Here is a 26,160-nt window from a genome sequence, read left to right as displayed (position 1 = left end):
ATGGTGATGTTAAGTAGGACAGTGTTATATATTTGCAGTCATCAGTTGAACGATGTGGGAGAATAATGATGGCTTTGAACGCTCCAACCTACTTCTCTCTGCACCTGTGTTAACATGTACTTTGTGAAAGTTAAAAACTAAATAGTGTTTTTAACATTCATCTCGTTGGATACTAAGCCTGTGTTGTTTTGTGCATCAACATCCTGCAGAAAGCATTATAGGAGATCTTTTCTGAAACATGTAAATGAAATCTTTCATATATAAAACACGTCTCATGAATGTGAGACCGAGCCAAACCATTGATCTCTCTCCACAGGACCACGACTTGACTTGGCCTCATCTTCAAAGGGTGGTGGTAGTTTTAGTGAGGGTGTGTGAGGGGGAATTAAGACATTCTGCCAAGGGCCTCATAAAGCACAATATGTTGCGCACCATCAAACATGCAGGCGTTGGTGAAAAATGTCTTTTCAGCAAGACACTGATGAGGTCATATCAAAGCTATTCCTAAAGCATCAAGTTATGCGATACGTTGTTTGAGACAGTGAGCTCTAAGGGGCTGAAGCATGGTGGTGACCGACACTCTATAATATGTCTGTTTAATTATGCTGTGCTTTATTTTAGCCAGATCAACATTAGGTTTTTATCGTTTCATTTGTACACAGGGCTGTTCTGCTTCACTCTCATTCCAGCTCCAATTTAAAAAAAAACGCATTTCAGTCTTCTTCCAGCAATTATTTTAATGAAATTCCAGCTTTATTCAAGTTTTATTTCAGGTCATTTCAATTAAATTAGGTTTCTAATTAAGTCGCATCCAGATATAAACTAATTCTATATTTTATTCATTTCAGTGTTTTTGTTTTGTTTTTATACAGGGATATCACAGTAGTACTTTTCTTTTTCTTACTTTAACAATTATTACTTCAGCTATCAGGACTCAACACCAATTGTGTTCGCTCCATTTCATCGAAGGCTTTAAATATTTGTCCAGATAGAGAACACCAATGAAAGCTTGTGTGCTTTACATTTGCACCACTGTGTGAATATGTTTCTTCTCTCATTTGTCACGCTTTCTACTTCCTCCTAGTGGGAGTGGGACTCTTCACTCCTCTTCCTACTTTAGGAGGAGCGGGGCTAGGAGTGGAGGGGGCGGGGCTAGAAGCAGGCTGGGTCTTGGGCTGAGGGATCTCAATGGGGAGTTTAGGAGGGATCATTGTTTTGGGGGTCAGAGTTGGTTTTGCCTCTGGGATGTTCTCTCCGTGACGGTACACACTGACCTGGAGAGAGAGACCGATGAGACATAATGTAAGTATTTTGTAAACATTTCTCACACATGCACTTCCTCTACAGAGCTACACCATTAATGAGTCTTAAGTAAGGAATAGGTCAGGGTTTTGCATTAATTCTTCATGTTAAAACTGTCAAATCAGGGTCAGACAAGAATCACAAAGGTCAAATATCCTCTCTGCACCTGTGATCACAAAATATCTCGTGTCCTGACGAGATTTGTGCCGCAGATGGTCCAAAAGAAAAAAAATCCCCGACTCCAGTAATTTGTGGTACACAGCAGAGACACTCACCACTATATCCACAGACTCTCCTCCGTATTTGTTCTGGACAATCATGGTATATCTGCCAGAATCCTCCATGGAAACACCTTTGATCGTCAGACTGGCAAACCTGCCCTGGTCCAGGGAGACCACGTACTGAAATACAAAATCAAAGGTTAAAGAAGTGAGAAAGCCAGAACAGAGAGTTTAGCTTGATTTAACATTTAAAATGCCTGTCACTTTAAGTTTGATTTAAAAATCGATTTATCTTTTTCCCAGAGCAGCAGCATGAGCTTTGATTATGACCTCGCTATAGCAAACGCTAAGCACTGCTAGATGGACTTGGCGGACGTGAGGACTAATAATCTGAATGCAGTTTATTGTCTATTCTAATCATCCGAACCATAATATGATTGGATTAAATGACAATAAAAACATATTCCATTCGTACTTCTTGAGACAACAAAAACAAACTATTGATGTTCAAGCCTTCAAGAGTTGAAGTGCACTTTTTCTTCAGACCCCTGAGACAAGATAGAGTTTTTGTGTTATTCTCACTTGCACCATGTGAGCAATGCTGGCGAGAATAAAGTATTCTAATTTGCGTCTCATACAGTACCTGCCCACTCATTTGCAAGGTCTGAGCATTAGCACATTTTTATGGAGTGGAACTTGTAGCAGGCTAATTACATTCCTATTAAGAGAAACACTTGGCTTTAATTTTGAAAAATTAAAAGCTGTACTGGCCTAAAAATGAAATGGACCTAAAAAAACCCCCGAAGTTTTCAATTGATGGCCTTTCTAATTAACATGTTATATGGTCTTGGATAATTGCATTAATGTATTGGACCAATGCAAGCTTATCTGTGGGCTGCTAGTCTCTGTCTTTGACTGATGAAAGGTAGGTGCTACATAATAAAATCATGATATTAGTTAATTATGATTGTTTTTTTGACAAAATGTTAAATTATTCATTTCTGGTATTCACCACCTGCTCCAGCACGTCTCTTTTTAAGTATGTATAGTTTTACAGTCTGAGTATCAGTGCAATATTCTCTGGATCTGTATATATTCCTGTTGTTTGTTTTTCTGTTAATATCTTCAGTATCCTCTGCGGTAACGAGATAGCGAGGACGCACTCTCGAGGTTTGGAAAACACATCACCAAGGACATCAGTTCTTGTTTTAGACGGATTATTAGCAGGTGAGGGAATGAATAAAGAAGAGGGCAAACTTCAACACATATTCCACCTGGACCGCGGTTTCTCAAACTTAAATCTTCAAAGCCATAAGGAGCTGCAGGATGCTGATGCTGTTGAAAGAGCTTCCACTGACTGGGGATAGGCTGTAGACTTATACTGGTTGGCAAGTAGGTCAATGAGTTATGAGAGGCAGATTTGTTCCATTACTGATCCAGGAGTGTTCTGATAATGCTGACCTCACCTAAAGTATGCAGATCCCTCCAGTGAGGATTTGTAACTAGTGCTGAAGTCTTCCCCAAAAGCAAGTAGATGGCCTTTGTTTCGCTGGGTATAGAGTCGGCTGCAGCGTGTGGCGGGAATGAACCAAAGAAAAGAGCGAGGCGCTGTGTGAAGGGCTTCTTTCTGTTAGTGTTGCTGAAACATTTACCTGATCGTCAGGTTCCACATCTGCTCCATTCTTCAACCATGAGACCTGAGGCTTGGGCTCCCCACACACTGTACATGTTAAACTCAGGGTCTACAGGAGGAACAAAGAAGACTTCTTAGCACAAATTAAGACTAAAATCACATATACACATATTAGGGCTGCACAATTAATTTTTTTCTATCGCCATCATGGTATCAACCTTCGAGATAAACACATCATGAAAGACATAGTTAGTAGAAAACGGCACTTTAAAATGTAACTATCATTCTTTTATTGGTGCATTTTGCGTTCAGTTCAATATTAAATTTGTTGTATTTTAGCAAAGTACTAAAAAGCAGCAGAAAGGCCGAACTAACGCGTTAATATCTGAAAGAACACTTTGCACAGGTATTTCATTAAACAGGTGCAACACTTTCTAAGTTGCAAAAACTTTTTTATCAACAATGTATGGGTACGAGACCCGGGATCGGGCAAAATGAGTTTATTAACCGCAAGTAATATCATTATCACACGTGGCATGTATGCAGCCCTAATATACACTTAGACACTTACCTTCTTTTCCATAATGGTGACCACATCAGGCAGTCCTCCCACCACCTTACCACGGTCTGAAACAAACCATTGCTAATATTACCAATCATTCCTATTGCGTATTATATTGATGAAGTTTGGGTCTTAACCTTCTGCTACAAGACTAAACAATCAGTAGCTTTATGCTTTTGTTGCGACAATGTGTGAACAATGATGAAGTAACTATAGAAGTGAGTGAAACAAGAAGAAAGGAAGGATGAACTCACTCTTCTCAGCGTAGGCCTCAGCCCTGAAACACACAGAACATCAAGTTAGAGATCTGTCTCTCGCTCTCATACAGCAGAACATTTATCACACACAGTATTGAGTTCTACACTGTAGAAACCTAAAATGTATCTCTCAGTATTCATTTGTCTTTCAAAATAAAACAACCAGCAAATAATATTTCTCATGAGTAGTATATAATGTCTGTATTGTGAAGTACAGCCTAGTTTGTTTATGGTACGTGTCCACGACCTGGCTCTGCTCACTGACTACAAACATTATGTCTGTTCCATTTTTGGGTCAGTCGCAGTGGTCAGATGGTTTTCCACAAGGTAGTCTGGGTTTAGAGCCAAAGCACATAATACTGCAGTTTACCCAGGGACTTAACAGAATCTTTTCCACGGGAAAAATGATATTTCTTTGTAATCACTGGGTGAGGGCTGTCGGAGCAGCATGGGAGGACCAGAGGTCAGCCACAGGACCAGATGGTGAGGGGAACTCTGCTCTCCTCTCGGCATATTGATGCTCAATCAAAAGGGCAACAGGGTGTCACTTGTTTCAATGGGTTTGTCAAATCTTGTGCTTAAATGTCTCTCTTTGAATGTTAATTAGAAAAGGGAATTGGACAGTTTCCACTCTGCATGCAGTGTTTAGTGTTTGGAGTTTGAATTGATTTTTCTAAATGGATTTGCAAAATTCTGTGTGTGGGGTTTCACTTTGGCCCAATTAGCCAAAGGACCCAAAAGGATATCTGCTACCTGACTACTTCTATTTTTAAAATTGATTTTTAGCTCAAATTATAATATTCTGGACTTTTTCAGACTGCAATACTGTTTTTCTTTTATATTCACTTTTATATTTTTTAGCGTTAAATACATCAAATGTGAGCTCTCTTGCACAGAAAAGTATATAATAAATAAATCTAAAAGCTGAACATTTCAACAGTCGCAGTGTATACTGTAATTATATTTAAAAGCAAAACCACTCAGTCAAAACCTCAGATATTGTGCTTTGCATCTTTTTTTTTAAACAAGGATGAATAATATGGTTTTCAGTATATGAACACAAAGTATCCTGGGAAACCATTATCAGTACTTTTAGCTACCAGGTGTCAAACGTGCACAGATGAATCGGTGTAAGTTCAAGTGTGAAGAAAAAGGTGATTCCTCATGAGACAGAAAGGCTCAAATCAAGAAACAGATTTAAGAGAGTCGTCTTACTTGAGTTTCTGGAACTCAGCGAAGGCTTTCTCAAACACTATAAAAGACAAAAACAGAATTTCAGTGTCACTGTTAACGACACTAATTGTCACACAAGTGATACTCCACAAAAGATCTGCCTTTTGAGTATAACATTTTCGAAACCCCAGCTTAAAAGGTTGCTTGCTCCTTCATGAACAAGCGCAGCAGTGCTCGGCTGCAATACGTCGTCGGTTAAACTAACATATTTGTTAAAAAATATAAATGCACTACTTTTGGCAACACTTCAGAACTTGAGATGGGGAATAATGCAACATCCAATTCAGCATTTGTCAAAGATATTACTGTTCGGAACATACTGAGCATAATGAAAGGACAGAGGAGAGGTTGACTATAAAGCTTTAGGAGAGGTTATTAAAAGCGTTTCTTTGGATATCTTGATACTTTGCCTCCCAGAAAACCTGTCCCCTTTGTAAACTATTGTAACCATCATGAATTCAATACAGATTCAGTTTTTAGTGAACGCGAGCTGCAATTTCTTTTACAGCCGATTCTCAAGTCCTACGGGGACGAGTGCGTGATACTCAAAAGATAGACTATGGTTGGAGTATCACTTCAAAGTCTTCAACCACAGACTGAAGCCAAGAGCTCCATAAAAACAAGTGACTGTTGTTTCCAGCCCCATTTGTACCGTGCTATCAATAAAAGAGTGAGAGACGCTGAGAGAGAGAGAAGGTACTGACCGTCACCACTGAGGTCCAGTGTGCGCTTGTGTGCGTTTTCAGGGTTGGTGATTACGATGGAGTACGTTCCTTTATCCTTCTCCATTGGCTCAATCACCTGTGAATCAAACAATTAACAAACCCATCAACTAATCATTGTCCGGCTGCTTATTACTACTTTAATTCATGGTTTAAAAAAGATCTACTGGGTAATTACAATTATAAAGCTCTCTGACAAAAAGCAAAAGGAAGATACGCTGTTTTTAAGTTAATTAACGTTAGATTATCTAATTTGACTCAAAGCTGGTGAGGTGTCACCTCTACAAAGGCTCTCTGAGGACTTTGAAGCAACAGTGCCACTGCCTGACGGAATTTATTGTCATAAAATTAGCCATGTACCTAAGAGGCATATACTGTTCAGCATTGTGCAGGAGACGGTAATACCTCCACGGTTGCCATAGCAGGGGTTCCTCCAATCACAATCTTGTCACTGTGGGAGAGTTTAGTCTCACTGAGGAGAGGAGAGGAGATGTTAGTGTGTGTGTGTGGACGTGTAGTGTTTGTTGTGAGTAGGTGAAGCTGTTGCGGAGATAATGGAAAATCATGTTTACATGCCTGCCTAATGTTACGCATAGGGATAACAATTTCTCTCCTGCTATCTGTCGCTCTCTCACACACACTCACAGAAAGAACGGGGAAAGGTTCAAATCCAATATTTTAGTTATTTCAATAATTAAATAACAAATGCCTCTACTACGCCGCCACCTTTCTCTCTCCCTCTTTGTCTTTTGTCATTGTTTTCTATCTTGTCTATTTCTTTCTGTCCACCCTCTCACTCTATTTCCCCTCCCTCCACATTTAATAATCTCCAGGGTACGGCAGAGTGCTTTTAACCTTGCTTCTTTATGAAAAATTATAGGGGTGGGATTTTGTCACAAAACAGGTTCATTTTACTGCAATAACCAGGATAATGAAAACATTTTCCAACATCCATCACACGTTTTATTATGTTGCTTATTGTTTTTGCCACTCTGGGCAGTTTAACTTGAGAGAAAGGCCAAAATAATGTGTTTGTGGTCAGCATGTTTATAGACGGACTTAAAAGAATACTCTGCTCTGAATACAAATACTACTGTCAGAGTTTTCTTCTTTCTTTTTCCCCTTAGTAATCGTAATAGTTGCTGATATTGTAGTGCTATTAGTGTGAATACTAAATATAATTTCTTACCCATGACACCAGGCGATGTTCATCTCTGAGGTGTAATACTTCATGTGACACTGCAGCTGAATGCCTGTTGCTGTGCAGTTAATCACCAGCTCTGCTGCACTGGCGCCTAGAGGAGGTGATGGAGGTGATAGAGGTTGTGGAGGGGCACGTTTGAAATAACAATCAGATACATATTTCCCATCTGCTGTTGGATAACCTGGCTCTCCGCGGCTGTCACACGATGCACTTTATTGTTCGGAATTGATCACATAAAATCAAACTTCCATCTGCAGCCATTTAAAGTATCTATTTTAAGACTTCCCATTTTATGTTTCCTTTATCCGGCTTGGAGAGCAGAATTGTACTAATGAAGCAGAGTGCAGATTGTAGAGTGCAAATCGTTTGTATGCTGCATTCAATAAAACACTCCAAACATCAGCAGATTTAATAACTAAAAAACAAATAACTGTCATACCTAAAAGGGAGTTTTATACTACACTATGTCTGAGTGGGACTTTTCTCCCTGCACATTACAAGTGTACAAGTGTGTCATCCACCTGGTCACATCACCATGGTTTCCCATTATCACAGTAATGAACCCTTTTCTCCTCTGCAACCACTGCTGTAACAGTTGCTGCAGAGCTGTCAAGTGACTGTCTCTTAAAATAGGAGTAAGATGCTCCTTCACACTGTCACTGTGACAGCGCAGTGGAATTTTAAAGTGATTTCACCACATGATGGCCAAATGCTTCCAGCATTGCAACTTCTGCTACACGTTGATAAGTGTGTGTGTGTGTGTAGCAGTGGGGTTTTAAAAACAGAAATGTATCAGCCCTGGTGACAGATCTACTAAATCTCTTATCATTATGGTGCGATTGTTTCGTGTTAAGATCATTTGCACTTGATGAAGATGATGATGATGTTTAGTATTGTGTTTTAATAAGGATATGTGTTATTGAGATAATCGATGTGTTTGTATTTACCTCTGTGCGTGTGTGTGTGTGTGTGTGTGTGTGTGTGTGTGTGTAAAAGGCAGATACCCACCAGCCAGTTGGCTGATCTTGTTTATGGCGTCTTCAAAGACTGGAAGAGAGGCAGAAAAACACGGGGTCAGGGAAAGATGCCCTCTGGTGGCTGCATTAAAAGCTCAGTAAGGAAAAAGTTTAAATGAAAGGTGTTTCCTTGAATCAGAATCCCTGTTACCATTATTAACCAATTAACTGAATATTCCTATTCTTTGGTGGCATCCCAACTTAAATAAAATTGCAAAAAGTTGTGAGGAGCTGTATCTGTCAGCTCATCTCTCCCTTAAGTCTGATTCAATCCTTACTAACCTCTAATACAGACGGGATAAAAGAGGAACTGTCATATTTAATTCTGCTATCAAAACTTACACAAGAACCATCTGAAGTTTAATTCACACAAACTTTTACGGGAACATTCAAATGGATTTTTACAGAAATAAATACATTAAATTCTTTAAAAAAGAAGTTTGAAAAACAAAGTTGGAGTTTGTTGGGGGTTTAAAAAATTCATGAGATTGCCATATACAGATATAGTGTATACATTTGGATCATATTGGATATTTTTTTCCTGTCTCCCACTTTTTTAATGAGCATCAGGCTCTTTTTCAGTTCATGCTCAGTTAGAAAACCAGCCGGCTGGCAAGTCAGTGAATTACTCCCCTAATTAATCAGCAAGATAAATGAAATAAGACAGATATGTTTACCTTTTCCAGAGATGTCAATTTGGCTCATATCTTTTCCTCTGTCATCACTGATGGTGGCTTTATAAACTCCTGCTGACTTCAGGGAAAACTAGAGAAGGCACACAAGAGGAAACACATAACATGTTTTAAGGGATTGAAAGGACACAGATTTGTTGATTTCAAAATCTGAACACATTGTGAGTACGTGTTTTTGGATCCTCAGAGAAACACTGAGTTGTGTAGCATTGCAACATGTTTTTACCCAAATCACTGCACAAAATATAGCAGCCATGCCTTGACTTGGTACGGCCACTGCACTACATCCTTTGTGCATGTATAACCACGCATAGAAACAATAGTACTGTACACGGCTTCAGGTTTAAGAGTGAAATTACCAGTTGAATTGGCAGTTTACAGACTCCTGATCCCAGGTCAGGCTTCACATCCGGGATGATCTCTGTGTCTTCTTTATACCAGTGGAACGCTGATTCCTTCTTCAAGTTAGCAACCTGCCATGAAAAAAACATAATCACACATATTATTAAAACATAATTATCATTACAAAGGAGGTTTTTGCTTCTTTTACATCTTCTGTATAGCAGATCATCAAATCCCAACGGCACCAATAAAGTCTCAGATGGACCCAGTCTAAAAAAGTTACCCCCATTCTTTTCATGACAACCAGGGCTGTTTAACCCTTGAGATGTGAGTATACAGTTCCACTTTAGATAAAACCGTTAGCATTGCCATTAATGCAGCATATCTCAGCTTTTATAACTCATTACCAGATGCAAATTCAACAAGTCAGTGATGTGTGCAAAGTTCAGTTCATGTGGTGAGTTATCTCATATCGCTGCACCATCACCCCATCTCACAGATTCAAAAATCCACTCTTTCCCTCAAGAGAACTTTGGCCTGCAGTTATTTTTCATAAATACATTTTACTCTAACCTATCACTGACACCAACTACAAATGAAGCCAATCTCTGCAAAGTGGTTGAAAAGAAAGAAGCTGCTGCGAACAGTCAGAACTTTCACTCCACTTCATTTAATGTCTGTTGTTGTTTTCTACATTATTCAAAATGCACAAAACTGACAAACAGATTAAACTGATGTTGTCTTCAGACTGTCTCCAGAGATATAAATAATACTTTCATTTCAAAATTGTCTTAATTATGTGCTTCATGCTAACAAAGCCAAAACAAAACCCTGACAGTGTAATTCTGCTTGTTATCAATCTGGACCTCGTCATAACACAGATTCCCATTTGTTTGAAGCGTAAATATTAATTGCTGAGTTTGGCTGTGTTTACCTTGCAGATTATAGTGACAGAGCAGTCTTCTCCAACCAGAAGTGTCAGGAACTCACTGAAGTGGGGACCTGTGGGGGATGAAGGCAGGAGAGAAAGGCCCAGAGAAGACATGAGCTTAACCCTAATAACTTGTGGACCTTGCTTGTACAGAATGAGCTCTACAACCTGCCATATGCATAACTATGGTGTTAAAATGCTTAATGCAAAAATACCTCTATGGAATCTATACTTGCCCCCATCACAGCCGTTCTAAACATTTCTAAATGTGGGACTTTCTTCGTCATGCATCTAGCCATTTCAAATGGGTCCATTTTGAGTTTAAAGGTTTCAGCTCCCACTTAAAGTAATGCAGGACTTTCTCTTTTCTGTACACTTATAATTAGATTAGTTGTCTCCCAGGCAACATAGTGGTGAGCTGGTCTCTATGTATAGTAGATGCTCGTACAAGCTTAAGAGCAGATGTTTTGTATTTCTTACCCTCCTTGACTCTGATGTACTCTCTCCTTTGGTACTCAGCCTCAGCCAGCGCTGCTTTGAAAGCTGTGTGTACATACAGATACACATAAACAAAGGATAATTAGAAGATCAAAGTGTTGCCAGTAGTTGCTATAGATTCCGTCAGTGCATTAGCTAGCTAATAGTCCTCTGTATGAATGTGAAATCATCACTTCATAAATCTCTGCGTGTCCTTCATATATAAAATAACACGCATACATAAACCACCTATACAACTGAATACATTTCCATAATGTAGTCTCTTCTGCTAGAGATGCAGTAAGTGGAGCACAGACAGTATGTACTTTATACTACATGTGTCTCAGTAGACTAAGTTCATTCTGACTGAGGCGTGCCAGCATATCCACTGATTAGGAGGAAAATAAGGATTTGAAAATGATAAAACCATTTTACACAGGTAGAAACAACATCCTACATCCGCAGCTACAGTGGTTCAAAAACAGTTGCGGATAATTACCACTGTGAAACATGGAAAACATGTTATTGTCCACTGATCCCTGTTTTTTAGGTGGTAGATCTGAGTTAGTTGTAGGAGGGTTGTTTGTACGTGGTGTGTCCAGTTTAGAAAGACGGTGGTGATGCTGGTAGTGAGAAATCAGACCTGGCCTCTCTTACCATCTCCAATCAGAACCAGTGAGCTCTGTCCTTTGCCTCCTCCATCTGTGATCTGGCAGGTAAATGTCCCCTCGTTTTCCTCAGTGAAATGGTCCATGATGAACTCAATGATACCTGTAGAGACATCATGACCCATCTTGTTGGGCTGCAGAAAAATAGAGTTAGTGGTGTATAAAAGGCCATAATACACTCAGAAGACTTTTGTGAATATATTTATTTTTCCTGTGACTCATTGCATCATGCAGCTGACCGAGTCATGGACATGCACACCGAGGAAAGACAGACAATTATTTCGGCTTGAAGTCATTTTTTTCCATTTCTGCCTAGTGTGTGTCCATGCCTTAAACTACAGTGTATCTTACATCAGCTCCAGAGAGTTCCTTGTTGTTGGCAAAGAATTTGTAGGTGACATGAGAAGATATCGCTTCTGCCTGCAACCAGAACCTCATTCTGCCTCTCTCCAAAATCTTATAGGCCAACTCGGATTTCAGCGGGATGACTAGAGAAGAGAAGATGTGTAAGGAAGGTTACAGGTTCATGCACTAATAACTAAACTAAAAATGCTGTTACTTTTATTAGGGAGAGGAGAGGTGAAGAAAGAGAGGCAGAAGTACAGGTGAGGTGAACAGTGGTGAAGCAGGTGATGCAAAAGCAGGTAAGACTTTTTGGATCAAATAAAAAGAGAAATGCGCTCGGAAAAGAAGAAAGAAATGGATAAGGTTCAAAGAGAGTCAGAACAAAGCAAAATGAAGGTGTGAAAGGGAGAAAGTGATAAATGGAGAGAGTGGGTAAAACGGATTAGATGCAGCAAAGGAAAAGAGAGGACAAAGAGAAAGATTATGAGAGATTGAAAGAGTCAGCCAGAGGTACCTACTTGGGTGTCTAATATCATAGCTGAGTGCCAGCATCTTTGCCAACTCTGAAACATAAAGAGACAGCTTATTCATTTCATGCAACTATGGGCCTAAACAAGCAATTAAAATGCATCTTACACTTTGTACATAGATTTAATTTCATCATGCTCCTTGAAGGGTGTGTCAAGTACCACGTCTGGTGTTGGAGAAGTCACTACTGTAATTGTGTTTAATAGGAAGAGGCAGATAAACGCACAAAGTCTTAAAGACTGAAGCAAATACAGCCGGAGGGAAGACTATACATTATGGATATGATTGTGGCTGGTTATTGGCGCCCTCTCAAGTACCTTTTGATATAGGTGAGAGAAATCAATCCTTGTATTTGTTTAATTGGAAATTATTAAGTTAGGCTGAAAAAAACTGTAGGCCGAATGGGAAGCAATCAGTGTAAGGCGCACTGAATAATAAAAGTATAGCCTAGTAGCGTCGTGGTGCAATAGCAAGAAAAACATTGTGAAATTCCCTGGCAGAAAGCCTTTTGCTATGAAGACATGGTTTTAAAACACACACACTGCCCCAAGCTTAAAGAAATCAATGTGCTCTGCTTGTATTCATCACACGTGTAATGAAATTGTTTGTTGCCTACATGCCAGTGCGATCGTTTTTAAACACTGTCTCACTGCTTTCATCTTTATTTCATCCTACACATCGCCTGAGTTCTTCGATAAATAGTGTAGTTTTGATGTGCGGGTGGTGCAGGACAGCTCTTCAATGATCAAGGCATGAAAGATATTTGCATGCAATACTTTAACAGATGGAGGAAACACATATTGGATGTAATGCTGACGAGATGATGGGGATAATAATAGCAACAATTAAAATTGCAGTATGTCAACAGGAATAAATAACCTGTCGATCTCTGCGGTAAATAACGGACACATAATATATTCAGAGTTAGGTTGCAAAGAGATTTTTGAGTATTGGATTTCTGTACATTTTGAAAGCCAGAGTTTGGCCACACTCACACATCGATTGGTAAATCCTACCTTCAGTAGAGATGGTATAGCTGGATGAAACTCCCTCTGTGTTGCTGACACAAACAGAGTACGTCCCAAAGTCCTCTTTATCCGCGTTTGTGAAGATCAGCTTAGAACTACGATGCAGGGCAAGAGAGTGACAGATGATGCACATTAAAATGCATTTTCTACAATGTGTGTGTGTGTGTGTGTGTGTGTGTGTGTGTGTGTGTGTGTGTGTGTGTTCTTACTGGCTGCCTTCGGTCTTAATCACTAGTCCTTTGGAGAAATCTGTAATTTCTTTATAATCTTTCTTCCAGGTGAACTGAGATGCCTCGTTTATTTGGCAGGACTCAAATGCCAGAACAATGTCCCCTGACTTCTCATCCACAACACAGGATACCTCCTGGGAGCCTTGAATACACAGAGACGAACACACACACACAGTCATCTTTTTAAAAATGCATTTCAGGCTCAAAAAAAAGTTTTAGAAGGAATTGTCTGTCGATATTTTCCTTTCAGTGATTTTTTATTATAACTGTCTGCTCCTCTCCCTACTTCCATCTCGCCTCCAGCGCTTTCAAAGAAGTGCTCTTTTCCAACACAGCAGAGCCATGTGTTGACTATGATGCGATGCAATCTCCTACTGTTGGTGAATAAATGTTACCTTTCACAGCCTTGGCAGTCACAGGATCAGCGGCCATGGAGGCCATACCCACTCCTGCAGCGTTAACCGCACGCACTCTTAACACGTAGCTAGTGCCCTCCTCCAGGCATGTTACCTAGGAAACAAACAGACAAGAAAACAACCTAGTGTTGGTGAAGGGAGTTCAGATTTGATATTTTTTACATGGATCATTAGTTTGGGCAAATTTGACAGATACAATAACTGACATTTGTAGGATGAAAGTGAGGCAATTGTTTAAGTTATATCTGATTGACAATGGCTAGATATTTGGGTTGAAAATAATAGCATTGGGGTAGTTTATGAGTATAGTATATGATAAATATTGAGTTAATTGTTTGAGTTATGGAGGAGTAGGACTATAATTTCATTTAATTAGTTATTCTTGTTTTTCATTACTCATTTGTTACATGTTCTAAATAAATACAATGTAAAAAGAAACATTAATGTTTTTGAATATCATCAAAAACGGTTGTATATTTCTGACGTAACTTATTTGGCAGATGAGATAGTAGATGACAGCAGCAGTAAATAATTAGATATATAATATACAAATTAATCTGTACTGTTTTGCAACCCATGTTTTGCTAAGCCGGTAAATATTCTTTGCATTACACAGTAACCAAATACATATGATGTTTATAAGTTGACTGACTTGCCCGTGTCACATATGAGATAAATCACAATTAATACAACTTTTCATTCTACAACACAACAAGTCTTAGTTTAGCTCAGCCAGTAACTGTTTACTTTTTCCACTAGATGTCAGTGTCACACAGTTTAAAATAAGTGTATCACTGCATTGACCAATAGGGTGAAATGAACACTATAAGCCAAACTGGTGTAGCGTGGTGCAGGGACCCCCTACTGTATATATTGTATAGAAGAGACTTGAAGAGGGGGGACCACTGCTATAGGCTGTTACAGAAGGCTCAAATGTAATGTATGGAAGTTTGACTATATTATATATATAACAGGAGCCAATAGCAGTGCTGACATTAAACATCAGCAGCCACTTTCTCCACAATATATCTTTACACAGTTAAGTTCTACAAAGTTAAATAAAGTTATACGCTCTGTGATTTTTAACACTATTCTGGCAAATAATTGTTAGTCTACAAAATCATCGCAATTACTTAAAGCCCCAAACTGACCAAAATGTTTTTAGAAGAAAAAAAGACGATCTATCAATTATCAAAATTGGTTAATTGATGAATTATCAACTAATTAATGAATCAACTTATTTCAGCTCTACATAGCTTTTTATCTCAAACTGCAACTGTGTTAAGATAATATATGAAAGGATTTCAGATTAATAATAATTCTGGTAACCCTCAAATAAATGAACCATAAGAACCGTACATATCAAAGATGCTCTCACCTTGAGGAAGCGGTGACTGACAGCCGTCTCATTGGCTGTGGTCCACTCAGAAGTGCCCTCCTTAGCATACTCAATATGATAACCTGTGATTGGTCCAGAACCAGTATAGACAGGCTTTTTCCACTCAACCACCAATGAATTATCTCTCACTTCACTGAAAGTCAGGTCATAGCCAGGGCCTGAAGGACACACGGAACGAGAGGAGATGAGACACAAACCCACATTTACATTTCTATTTGTGTGGACAGTTTCAAGGCCAACATTCACTCTCTACCTCCTAATCCTCAAAGCTATTTGTTGGACCTGAATGATTGTCGTAAACTTGTATAGGCTTCGTGTTTTTCAAAGTTTGACGGTGACTAAGTCAGTCAGAAGGTGACATGTACTAACCGGGCTCCGGCATAGTCCAGGCCTCACAGCTGAAGTCGGCTGAAGTTTTGGCAGCTGGTCCGAGGCCAGCCAGGTTGGCTGCATACACCTGGAACTGATAGACTGCTCCCTCCGTCAAGCTCTCCACCTGTCAATAAAATGTTACCATGGTTATTAACATGCCAATCATCCTTATCCTAAACAAAATGGGCAAAGCCACTTCCTAGTTGTAATCAATCACTGCTTATCCAGTAATCTAAACTGACCCAGATACTTTTCTTAGCATGTGGAAAACTAAACTATAGTTTAAAAAAAGTATGTATGTGACTTAAGCTTTGGGGAAACTCATGATGCAATATTAACAGGAAATAATCGTCTCAAATTCATCCAAATCACTTGTTTTACACAAACAGTTTTAGCGTTCACTATTTGGGTTAATTGTACAGTTGATCAGTTCTGTACTGTTATTGTTATGCAATGAATGTTATATAAAATATCCATAAAATATGACACTTAGTCAGGGGTCATCAGTTATATATCTTATAGTTAGATGAGCGTAAACACAGACATTATTGTACCTTATAAAGTCTTTCTGTGATTGGTGGGATGTGAATCTCTCTCCACATGGTTGTTCCGCTACGTCTTTTGTCCACATAATAGTCCTTGATGCTTGTTCCTCCAGAATGAATTGGTTTCTTCCAGTTCAGAACCATTGATTGGCCGTCACAGCTCAGCAATGCAATGTCGTAAGGAGCAGAGGGATTGGCTGAAAAGGCAGTACTGAAGTTTAATGCTTATAATTACGGTAATTATACTTCACAACCATCATCATTATCAGTAATGATCAAAAAATGCCAATACTGACTGAGGGCAGCCTTAACAGTCAGAGGTGCGGACTCCTGGGATTCATCACTAAGACCCAGCTCGTTGATGGCCTGCACACGGAACACGTAGGTTTCTCCTTTTGTCAGACCACTAACCACAAACCTTCAGAAACAGAAACACAAGCTTGAGCATCGCTTTCGTACGATATAACCAACAATTAAAGAAAGACACGCTTTCTGATTGTTTGAAAACCTACTTGGTGTTCTTGTGAGGTTTGTGATTGGCCGAGGTCCAGTCTTTGGAGCCCTTCACACACTGGTCGATGTAGTAGCCAATCAGATTGTTGGGTTCCTTTGGAGGAGCCCACTGGATGAGGACAGAGGAGTTTGTTTCCCTGGTAGAAATCACTTGACCGGGAGCAGATGGCACACCTGAGGACGACAAAAAATAGCAAGTGTAAAAATGTACAATCAATGATAATTAATCATCATAAACACAACAGCAGTGTGGATGTTTTCCACTGGTGTAGGAATGGACAGAAACGGACCTTTCAGTTCCTGGGTCTCGATAGGTCCAGTTGGCTCTGATGGCTCGCTGGCTCCATAGATATTGGCAGACAAAACTCTAAATTGATATTGTTTGCCCTCTGACAAGTCAAAGACGGCATAACGGGGAGATCGAATTGGAACCTGAGTGTTAACACGCTGCCACACACCACTGTTTGCCAGGGACTGTGGGGAGAGAGAGAGAGACAGAGAAATCACACCTGCTGTTACTATACAGTCACATTCACAATGAGTTTATTAGGATCTTTAATAATTGTTTAGATTAATCTAGTCAGTTCACAATAGTCTGATTCAGTGCAGTCGATCATGAATCTGCACCAAAACAACTGTTGAAACGTTCGTATTCTGCAGAATAGAAGAACTAGTAGTGCATCCTGTCTTTACAGCATTAGTTATATGGTTGTTTCTTTGACACCAACATTGAGGTGTTTGACACAAAAGTCAACTTTAGAGATGAAGGAATATTGTTGGATCAAATATTGCAGTGTACTAACTTTGTAGTCATCCACGCATTTAATGCACTTATTCAAACCATTCTAATGTGCCTGTGACTAAGTAATCCTGTTTCTCAATCCACCCCCAGACTTCCTAAGAGAAAGAGGTGTACAACAAATGTACGCACACAACCACGTAAATGCAACGGCGACCTTTTACCTCTTGATTTTGACCTACATTGCAGCTTTATTGGAGCAGGAAGGGGCTTTCAAACACAGAAGAACGTGCAGTTCCGGCAAGGTAGTGTGTACCTAAAGCAGCATTGGTTGCTTTAGGTACACATGAAGCACTAGTTTGTTACCTTTTCTATGTAGTACCACATGGGAGCCTTGCTGGAATATGCAGGGGCTTTCCAGCTCAGAACAACGTATGTTCTGTCGGTTTCTGATGCGTACATTCCTGACGGAGCACCTGGGGGCTTTCCCTCAGCTACAAAGAAACACAGATGATAAAGTAAACATACACACTGTGAGACACCCACTGGTTTCCTCCTACTCTGTGCAGAAATATAGTAGAAGGACATTATAGATATTACAATAATGCATACAGATATGCGTCAAATTCAGTAAAAACTCACCTTCAACTTCATCATGGTAAGACACAACATCCAGTTTTCCTCCAAGTTTTTTAGCTACAGGACAAAACAACTTTGTTACCATTCTGCGTTATGTTCATGTTGAAGTTACAGTGCTTATGTATTGTTCTTTTTGTAAAATTGCATACTGGAAAGTAAGTATTGCTCATCACATTATATGATAAACTTATATGTCAGTTTTCGATCTAGATGAGCGATGGACTAGTCATTTTGAAGACTGCATTGACCAAGGAAGAGCACATCATTCAAACATCAACTTAAATGTAGCAGTGCAATAAAGCAGTTTGAAGTGAAGCAACATTTTCATACAAGGAATAAATTCAGCAATATGCAACTCTTAAAAACATACAAATAAAAAATGATCTACCTGAATTTATAGTGAGCAAAATGACAACGACATTAGAACAGCAACATAACTGTGATCATCTACAGTCAGTCCATCCAAAGATACCAAAACTGCAGCAACATTTGGCATGACAGCGACTACAGGACACATTTCTTCAAATGATGTAATATGAAAAGCAGAGATGAAATGTCTCTAAAGAAGTCTCAGTTAAACCCACCGTGGAGCCTCTCAAACTCAGTGGGGTCCAGCGCTGCGATAGGATCAGACATGCGGGATGCTTTGCTGATTCCTTTTGAGTTGACGGCTCTGACTCTGAAGTAGTAGGAGTGCCCTTCAAACAGCCCGGGCACTGGGTATTTACAAATCTTTATGGGGTGATCATTGCATTGGGTCCAGTTTTCGGTTCCAACCTCACACCTACAAAAGAGACAGGTAAAAGAGAAAAGGAGTTTAACATTAGAAGTGAACATGAATGAAGAAGCACAGAACAATTGTTCAGTGTAAAGCAAACGTAAGGATTCCCTGTACCTACAGACAATAACCCCTTCACTTGTGCAGATAGTCAAGCAAACTCTATGTGATGACGTCCAGTAATCAGTCTTTATGTTGCTCAGTTTATCTAGTTATAGTGTTTATATCAGTAACTCCTACTTGTCCACAAAGTATCCCAGGATCGGTCCCTCTGTGGTGGTATTTGGGGGCTTCCATGACACAATGACATAGTCCCTGTTGGCATCGTGGATCTTAATGTCCATCGGAGCACCAGGAGCGCCGGCGACTGGAGGAGGACCATCTACACAGGAAGTGACACAGTGACATTTTAATAATCATATATTATAAGAAAACTAGACTTATACACATAAGTCTAGTATGAGTTCTGTCAACTAAGTTGCATCGTAACAACAATCAATAACAATAAAATAAAACCCCAGTATGAGCCTATTGTACCTGAGACGGAGACAAATGCACTGTGTTCTGCGGTGCCTCCTTTAGTGACCATGCGTATTGTGTAGAGGCCTTCATCATCTTTGAAGAGGTTGGGAATAGTCAAGGTGGTGACTCCTCTGCCGGTGTTGATCTTCACCCATTTAGAGTCAGACAGACGCGTGTCTGGAAATGAGACAGGATCATGAATTCAGTGTCCCTTTCTGCATAATTCTTAGAAACCTCCATCCCTAATTGATGTAGAAATATGTTTCTATACATTATGCATGAGGTTTGACCGCATATCATGATTTTTAATATAAAAAAGATGAACCTATTAAAATGAGCTTTTATCCCACATGGTACCTTTTTATGTAACGTCTACAGACACACACATTAAATAAAAGCGCTTGTCTATTTAACTACTTTAACTATTATTAATTAGCAATGAAAATAGTCTCCGTGATGAACTCTTTCTGCATGTCGACTAGATTGGGTCTGGTAGTCGCAGTGGCAGGCAGTATATATTACCAGCAATTAAAGTGTAATTACTTTGTCATAAAAAGATATTTTGTAACAATTACCATCTCTATACCACTGTGCCTCAGGCTGCAGGTTGGCCAGGTTGGGGTTCAGGTGGCAGGTGGCAGTCAGACTGGTAGAGTCTCCCTCAATGGCAAACACCGGCCCAAACTTCTCCAGAAAAGTAATGTTGATTTTAGTGTATTGGATCTTGGGAAGCATGCCAGCTGAGGGATTGGGTAAAGGAAGAAACAGAGAGAGAGAGAGAGAGAGAGAGAGAGAGAGAGAGAGATGGGATCAGTGGGGCCGCTGGTAACAGCTTGCTTCTTCACACACTACTTTGCAAAGAGTCCGGTCATGTTTAGAGGGAGCTGGAGGTAATTATGATGCTTACCTGTGAAAGGCAACCATGCATATGGACAGGACTCCTCCTCCTGCCTGAACCCTACATGATAAAAACAAACAAATACACCAGTCGTGTATCATTATTAGCAGCATCCAGTTGTAATAATAAAGGCAAAGAAATTGGTGAAAAGCAGACAGATGGTAACGGTATGGTAGTAATGGAAAACTAACAGCCTACAGTGACTCAGCTAAATGTAAAGACAAGTGGATTATTTATGAAACTCCAGTTATTGTGGATTGAACAATCTATAGAGATGTTAGAAGTGTTATTGAAATAACGGATATTAAATAGCTTCAGCTCTGTCAGAGTTGTACCTGCACCTCTTCATCAATTAATGTATTGTGTCACAAAAATAATTGTATGTTAGTTTAAGGAGACATATTATGGAAAAGGTATCTGGAGTGCCTTCCAACCCGCAAACTGGACATTTGTGTGTGGGCTGTCAGAAAACATGGGATTCAACAAGCCATTCAGATTTGTCTCCCCTTCCTATGTTACATGCAGGCTCCTTAGAATATACCGCCCCCCCCATCTGTGTATCTCCACCTACGGCTTGGCAACTACCTTTGTAAAAGTGCGCCATAATTTGGCTTTTTCATTAAAGAGACTTTTTCAGACAGAGGCTGCAAGTATATGACAACATGATTTAGTAGAAACCCAAAATACAAGTATGTAGTGGAAAACGAAAATAACATGTCCCCTTTAACGACTAAGCTTGAGTTAAGGGTTAAGAGCTGCCATAGTGCACTGAAAACATGTGACATCTAATAACTGGATGTCTTTTTTAAGACCCCAACTTTAGATATTTCAACCCTTTTATAGAACCCACTGATATCCACTTGCAATTGGTATTGAAAGCCAGAACTTGACAAATCTGACTTGAAAGCTTTCGACCTGCCAGTCAGCATGTTCTAGTTTGACTGTATGATTAACATCACACGACAACATCAGACACAGGGTAATCAGATAGAAGGACTTACTCTTGACAATGACGGAGGCCTGACTAGAGGCCTGTCCATGGCTGTTACAAGCCATAGTAGTGTACTGGGCGGTATCATCAGTTGAGCATCTATAAATGCACAATAAAACACAAGTTTCCAAATCAATATACCTATCAGGATTCACATAGACTATCATTGTATTTTTTAGAATGACACCATCCGTGAGGTTTTATCCTAGCAAGGTTCATCGGGTGTTTATGAGTCTTAAGTAATGTTTACTCTCATCTGTAAAAACATGGAAAATGCCTACATACTCGTTGAACTGTATATCCACACGGATCTGCTCCAACAGGACTGACTGTAAACCACAGAACTAGTGCCAGTAGGGGATTTGCTTTTACAAGGTGTATGAAACTAATGCACCAAATGAGCAAAAGATCCCTCATGAATGCGTTATGTTATCAGGAATAATCAGCAGCTGAGTGGGCACAGTACAGATTGAGTAAAGCCCTGTTCGCACATACAGTAGGATCTAGAACATTGCCAGGTTGGATAGATGCTTGGACAAGACTTGGCATTAGACATAATACTTAGAGACAGTGCCACAAAACTGTCACATAATCCTGTGTTCTTTGTGGATAGGTGCATTTCATTCAGAATTGTTTACATTTCAGGGACATTTTCACAAAGATGCTTATTAAGCTGCAAAATGCATACTGTGATAGAGTTGCAGGATGTAGTACATCACTTTCTGTGTCCCTTAGGATTTGCATGCTTCCTCCAAATCATAATTACATGACATGTTGCTACTTTTGTTCCCTCGAGAGCCATATGGTCACTGGTGTTTGACAATCCAAGCAAACAAATAGCAGAAGCTTCTGATCTAGACAATCAAGTTCTGTTCTCAGATGGTGCCAACATTGAAAACTACATTTACAGGCTTGTTAGAGAGATGTGTTGGAGAGATGTAGAGAGAAAGACTAGAGGCACAAGAGATCTGCTAAGGCTGTCAAAGTCTTGGTCTCACTATCATTGCATGCCATGCATTCATGACTTGAAGATCATCCTCAACCTCTGAGTTCAATCTCTTACTTGTTTCATTCTATATTTTATCCTTTAGTCTCTTCATCTTTCTGTCCCTCTCTGTTTCTGTTTCTCTTCATATGCTCTTCTCACCAACTTGTCCACGACCTCACATTACAGCAGTATCAGCTAACATGGGAATTTCCGCCTGTGCAGAATGCGTAGGCTGGTGTAAAACTAAGGAGATGAGTCTGACATTATTGGCAGAAGTGAATACTGAGAGTTGCATCAGGGAGCTGAGGGAGAGCAGCAAATGTATTCTGTTTTGAATCATAATAACATTCAGTAAATCCTTCAAATACACAGAAATGTTTGCACTGTTGCAAGTGTGTGTGTGTGTGTGTGTGTGTGTGTGTGTGTGTGTGTGTGTGTGTGTGTGTGTGTGTGTGTGTGTGTGTGTGTGTGTGTGTGTGGCAGGGAGGTACAGGAATGCCATGGTGTAATGTATCTCTCTAGGACTGAGAATTTGGGGGGTAAGGATTCTTCATTTTCTCTCTAACATGAGCCGGGCTTAAAATGAGGACAAACTGCAATGAACACATAGCTTTCAGTGTAAATGGTAATCTATCTAACAGTCTTGTGAGTTTTAGACCACTTTTAGACCACTTAGGGAGGATTATTATTCTACAAGTAGTAATTGCTGTTGGCTGAACTGTGCTTAAGTAACAGACAGAAGGAGCTAAAGGTGACTGGATCCAAGGAGAGAGTGATGACTGAAAGAATCCTGCAGGATCACGTAGCACTGAGGTCAGCAGTCGAACAGCTGAGCTTCCTAAGACTGGAGCGAGTCAGTCAGCTGACTCTGACGTTATTACTGTAGTCTGAACATGTGTGGCGACCCTGATGGGACTGACGAGAAAGAGTTTCTGAAGATTCAATATGTAGTCTCGGGATAGGTGATCGGTGTCAGTGTCATGAATCGTTACGAGTTGCAGTGAGTCATGAATTACAAACCCATTAAATAGATGAGATTAGTTAAAGTAAGTATGAAACACAGTTTCTCACAAAAATGAAACAGCATATGAAATGCATTTCCTAAGTTATTAGAATGTTTAGACTCCAGTGATTCAGTATTGCACTTGCATAAAGTTGAGGGATATAAAAAATTAAATGACAAATGAGACCTTTTCTGCCCGATAGACGTCCTCATCTTTCAATATCTGCAGATTACGTGACAGTTTTTCTCTTAAATGTTTGAATTTTGACTTTACAGAGCTCGCTCCAGAGGCACAGAAGACATTAGACAACTGTTCTCACGAGCTATGTAGCACTAAAACCTGCACATGGGACATTTTAAATAACCGTAAAGTCTTTTTTTATTGCACCTTGGGATCTCCAGAGTATGCATTCCACCTCTAGCTTCAATCAGGTAGCGTCCAGAGGACATGCCCAGGATCACGCCATCTTTATACCTGAAATAGAGGAAAATTACCGCTCACCGGCATCAAGACATGTGGAACCATAATACACTACATTTTAGCAGCAACTTTCGTAACATCACTATCACATCACTATTATATCTACAAAAGAAAAGAAAGAGATGTGCCAGCCAACCTATCCTCATGAAATAGTGTATGGGTGAGTGACGGTAAAACAATAGAAAGTCAGTTTTAGTATTAGTTTACCATGTTAAAAGAAAAACTGGTTTTCTTACTCACCATTTTACAAGAGGCGTGGGGAATCCCTCCACAGTACAGAAGAGTTTGATTGGAGTATTTTCGTACACGGTGTGGGATCTGAGTCTGACCATGAACGTTGGCCCCCTGATCATATGCTCCTCACGCACATATTTGTCCGACATCTTTGAACTTACCTAGACGGAGAAACAAGAATCACCAATAGATGAATAACTAATATACACCTTTGACTCATACACTCTCCATATTGTCTTATTATCCTTTTACTTTACCATATTATAACAAAGACACATCATTAAGCTCCACACAAACGTTTCACACAATTTTCATCCAATGTTTAAATGCAAGTCTGGATAGGGAAAGTTCATAGATTCTTACCACTTCCTGGATGCGAGCTTGTGTTTTATGCTCATATCTTTCCTCCATCGCCGTAGAACTGAAGACAAACAGTAGGTTATTTTAATAACAATCAATGTTTTCCTTATGCAGTCTGATAATTCAGTAAGTTCTTTAATATATAATGTGATTTTGAACATTGTACCTACTGTTTATAATATTTAATAGGTGACATTAGCCCCATATAAGGGTGCATCTCTGCCCAAATAACATTTAGATTAAGTAGCACTGGTTTAAAAACAATAACTATGTGTATGAGAATGGGGCTGGTTGACTGTTCACTTATTTCCAGCGCCTGCCAGCCCAAAAAACAAGCCTCCAAAGTAGCTTTAGTGCTGTGGGTTAGTTTTGACATGTGCAACAGTCTGGATCCAGTGCTTGACAGGGCTTGTAATGTGATTCCACATAATTTCTTGCCGTTTCATATTCTATGAAAATACGTAAGAGGTTTTTTTACAACCATAATTCCATAAACAACCATAAGTACTGATCTACCAATCCCACCTAGTACTTGCTGGGACATGGACTGCTGTGCCTGTGGTTACTGTATTCGAATCACAAATTAGATTTGTTGTTTTTCCCTCAGACAAGCATTCAAATCTTAAGGGAGTGAAGCCCGGTGCTTTTAATCCCCGCCATGACACCAATATAAGACCAAAGGATATATAAGGACAAAGGAAACTGGTTCAGGCAAAGATTGCAGGATGACTTCCGAAACCTTTCCACAGTAGGGACAGAGAAGTAAAGCCTCCCTGACTGAAGAGACACCAACTTAACGAAAATGTCTTAGGAAGGTTGATATCAGAGAGCCGCTGAGCACCGAAAACATAAAGCTTTTTTACGAAAGTGCATTACAGGATTTCGTCTTACTGTTAAACATCTGTGTTCACGACATGGCAGTCTGAGCTTCAGAGCGTCTTCAGCTTTACATGTGATTATAATGTTCTGCCAGTGCACTCAACTGAGCATGAAATATTATGACCAAGCCTTCAGAATCTCTACAAATACATTTTTAACAGACAAATTAATATAGTCTCCGTTTGTAAGCTGAGCCTCTTGAACAACAACAACTGCCATTTTTGTCATGAACCATTGTGGCTGACAGCTTTTTAAAACGAGGACAATATTATTCACAACATCCTCCTGGTTTTTTGCTGCTATACACAATCGCTTTGCGCATAACCACATTCCATATTCAGCAGACTATGCCACTGAAGCTGGCAACAGGCCTGTGCCTGAGGGCTGCAGATTATCAGCAGGAGAGATGCAGCCAGCTGTGGGAGGCTCTCAGTCTATGTGTTTCATCACTGTTGTTCATAAAGCCTTTAGGCCAAAATAGAGGCGAGTGCCCTCCAGAAAGTCAGGGGATCCTGAGAGCTGGCAGGAACAGACGTAGCGGTTGGACTGGGGACCATTGTGATGAGACCGAGGCTGGAGGAGCCATGTTGCATTTTAAGAGAGGGGATGACTAAAAGTGTTGCAATGGGATGTCAGGTCGGGGTGTGATGACCATTAACGCAGCCTGTGGGATTTGTGGGTTCATCCAAATTGGCGAAACAAGTAACTAAAATTTTAGTGTGTTGCTCTAAAAACGAGTGGATCGACCTAGGGGGAAAAATGCTTTGTCACCAAAGAAAGATCATATTTGAAGCAGGAGAACAAATATCTTATTTAAATGTGCTGAAGTTGTTGTTTAGTCTGTAGAGGAATAATGTTTTTATCATACAATAGTTTACTTATATTTCATCAGTTAGTCATTGTTGAGGTCACATTACACACACAAGCTTCATACTTACTTGAGTTTGATACAAAAGATATGAGCATTGGTTAGGGAAATCAGCTCTATACGAGCACTACTACATGAGTGAAA

General features: G+C 39.8%; 1 protein-coding gene across 1 annotated transcript in view; it reads right to left on the bottom strand.

Annotated features, from left to right (window-relative positions):
- Window positions 1-722: 722 nt before the first annotated feature.
- The window catches only part of myom2b (myomesin 2b), a 31,675-nt gene continuing 6,237 nt past the window's right edge, over window positions 723-26,160 (bottom strand). Inside the window, exons 3-39 of the mRNA XM_029462231.1 lie at window positions 24,273-24,330; window positions 23,916-24,070; window positions 23,583-23,669; window positions 21,214-21,302; window positions 20,222-20,272; window positions 19,890-20,054; window positions 19,330-19,491; window positions 19,033-19,174; window positions 18,599-18,798; window positions 18,018-18,071; window positions 17,742-17,869; window positions 16,927-17,110; window positions 16,636-16,810; window positions 16,420-16,541; window positions 16,133-16,320; window positions 15,576-15,702; window positions 15,186-15,364; window positions 13,787-13,901; window positions 13,371-13,533; window positions 13,150-13,256; window positions 12,124-12,168; window positions 11,612-11,748; window positions 11,250-11,394; window positions 10,596-10,658; window positions 10,119-10,186; window positions 9,202-9,315; window positions 8,828-8,915; window positions 8,143-8,181; window positions 7,120-7,225; window positions 6,336-6,402; window positions 5,913-6,009; window positions 5,191-5,227; window positions 3,973-3,995; window positions 3,728-3,783; window positions 3,176-3,265; window positions 1,578-1,703; window positions 723-1,274 (exon numbers count right to left, since the gene is read on the bottom strand). Of these exons, the coding sequence (XP_029318091.1) occupies window positions 1,071-1,274; window positions 1,578-1,703; window positions 3,176-3,265; window positions 3,728-3,783; window positions 3,973-3,995; window positions 5,191-5,227; window positions 5,913-6,009; window positions 6,336-6,402; window positions 7,120-7,225; window positions 8,143-8,181; window positions 8,828-8,915; window positions 9,202-9,315; window positions 10,119-10,186; window positions 10,596-10,658; window positions 11,250-11,394; window positions 11,612-11,748; window positions 12,124-12,168; window positions 13,150-13,256; window positions 13,371-13,533; window positions 13,787-13,901; window positions 15,186-15,364; window positions 15,576-15,702; window positions 16,133-16,320; window positions 16,420-16,541; window positions 16,636-16,810; window positions 16,927-17,110; window positions 17,742-17,869; window positions 18,018-18,071; window positions 18,599-18,798; window positions 19,033-19,174; window positions 19,330-19,491; window positions 19,890-20,054; window positions 20,222-20,272; window positions 21,214-21,302; window positions 23,583-23,669; window positions 23,916-24,070; window positions 24,273-24,330 (4,156 nt within the window). The 3' untranslated portion in view covers window positions 723-1,070. The remainder of the gene's footprint in view (window positions 1,275-1,577; window positions 1,704-3,175; window positions 3,266-3,727; window positions 3,784-3,972; window positions 3,996-5,190; window positions 5,228-5,912; window positions 6,010-6,335; window positions 6,403-7,119; window positions 7,226-8,142; window positions 8,182-8,827; window positions 8,916-9,201; window positions 9,316-10,118; window positions 10,187-10,595; window positions 10,659-11,249; window positions 11,395-11,611; window positions 11,749-12,123; window positions 12,169-13,149; window positions 13,257-13,370; window positions 13,534-13,786; window positions 13,902-15,185; window positions 15,365-15,575; window positions 15,703-16,132; window positions 16,321-16,419; window positions 16,542-16,635; window positions 16,811-16,926; window positions 17,111-17,741; window positions 17,870-18,017; window positions 18,072-18,598; window positions 18,799-19,032; window positions 19,175-19,329; window positions 19,492-19,889; window positions 20,055-20,221; window positions 20,273-21,213; window positions 21,303-23,582; window positions 23,670-23,915; window positions 24,071-24,272; window positions 24,331-26,160) is intronic.

Source organism: Cottoperca gobio, chromosome 3 (genome assembly GCF_900634415.1).
Source record: "Cottoperca gobio chromosome 3, fCotGob3.1, whole genome shotgun sequence".
Lineage (NCBI taxonomy): Eukaryota > Metazoa > Chordata > Actinopteri > Perciformes > Bovichtidae > Cottoperca > Cottoperca gobio.
Note: the sequence above shows the minus strand (reverse complement) of the source record. Positions and strands in the feature narration are given on the sequence as shown.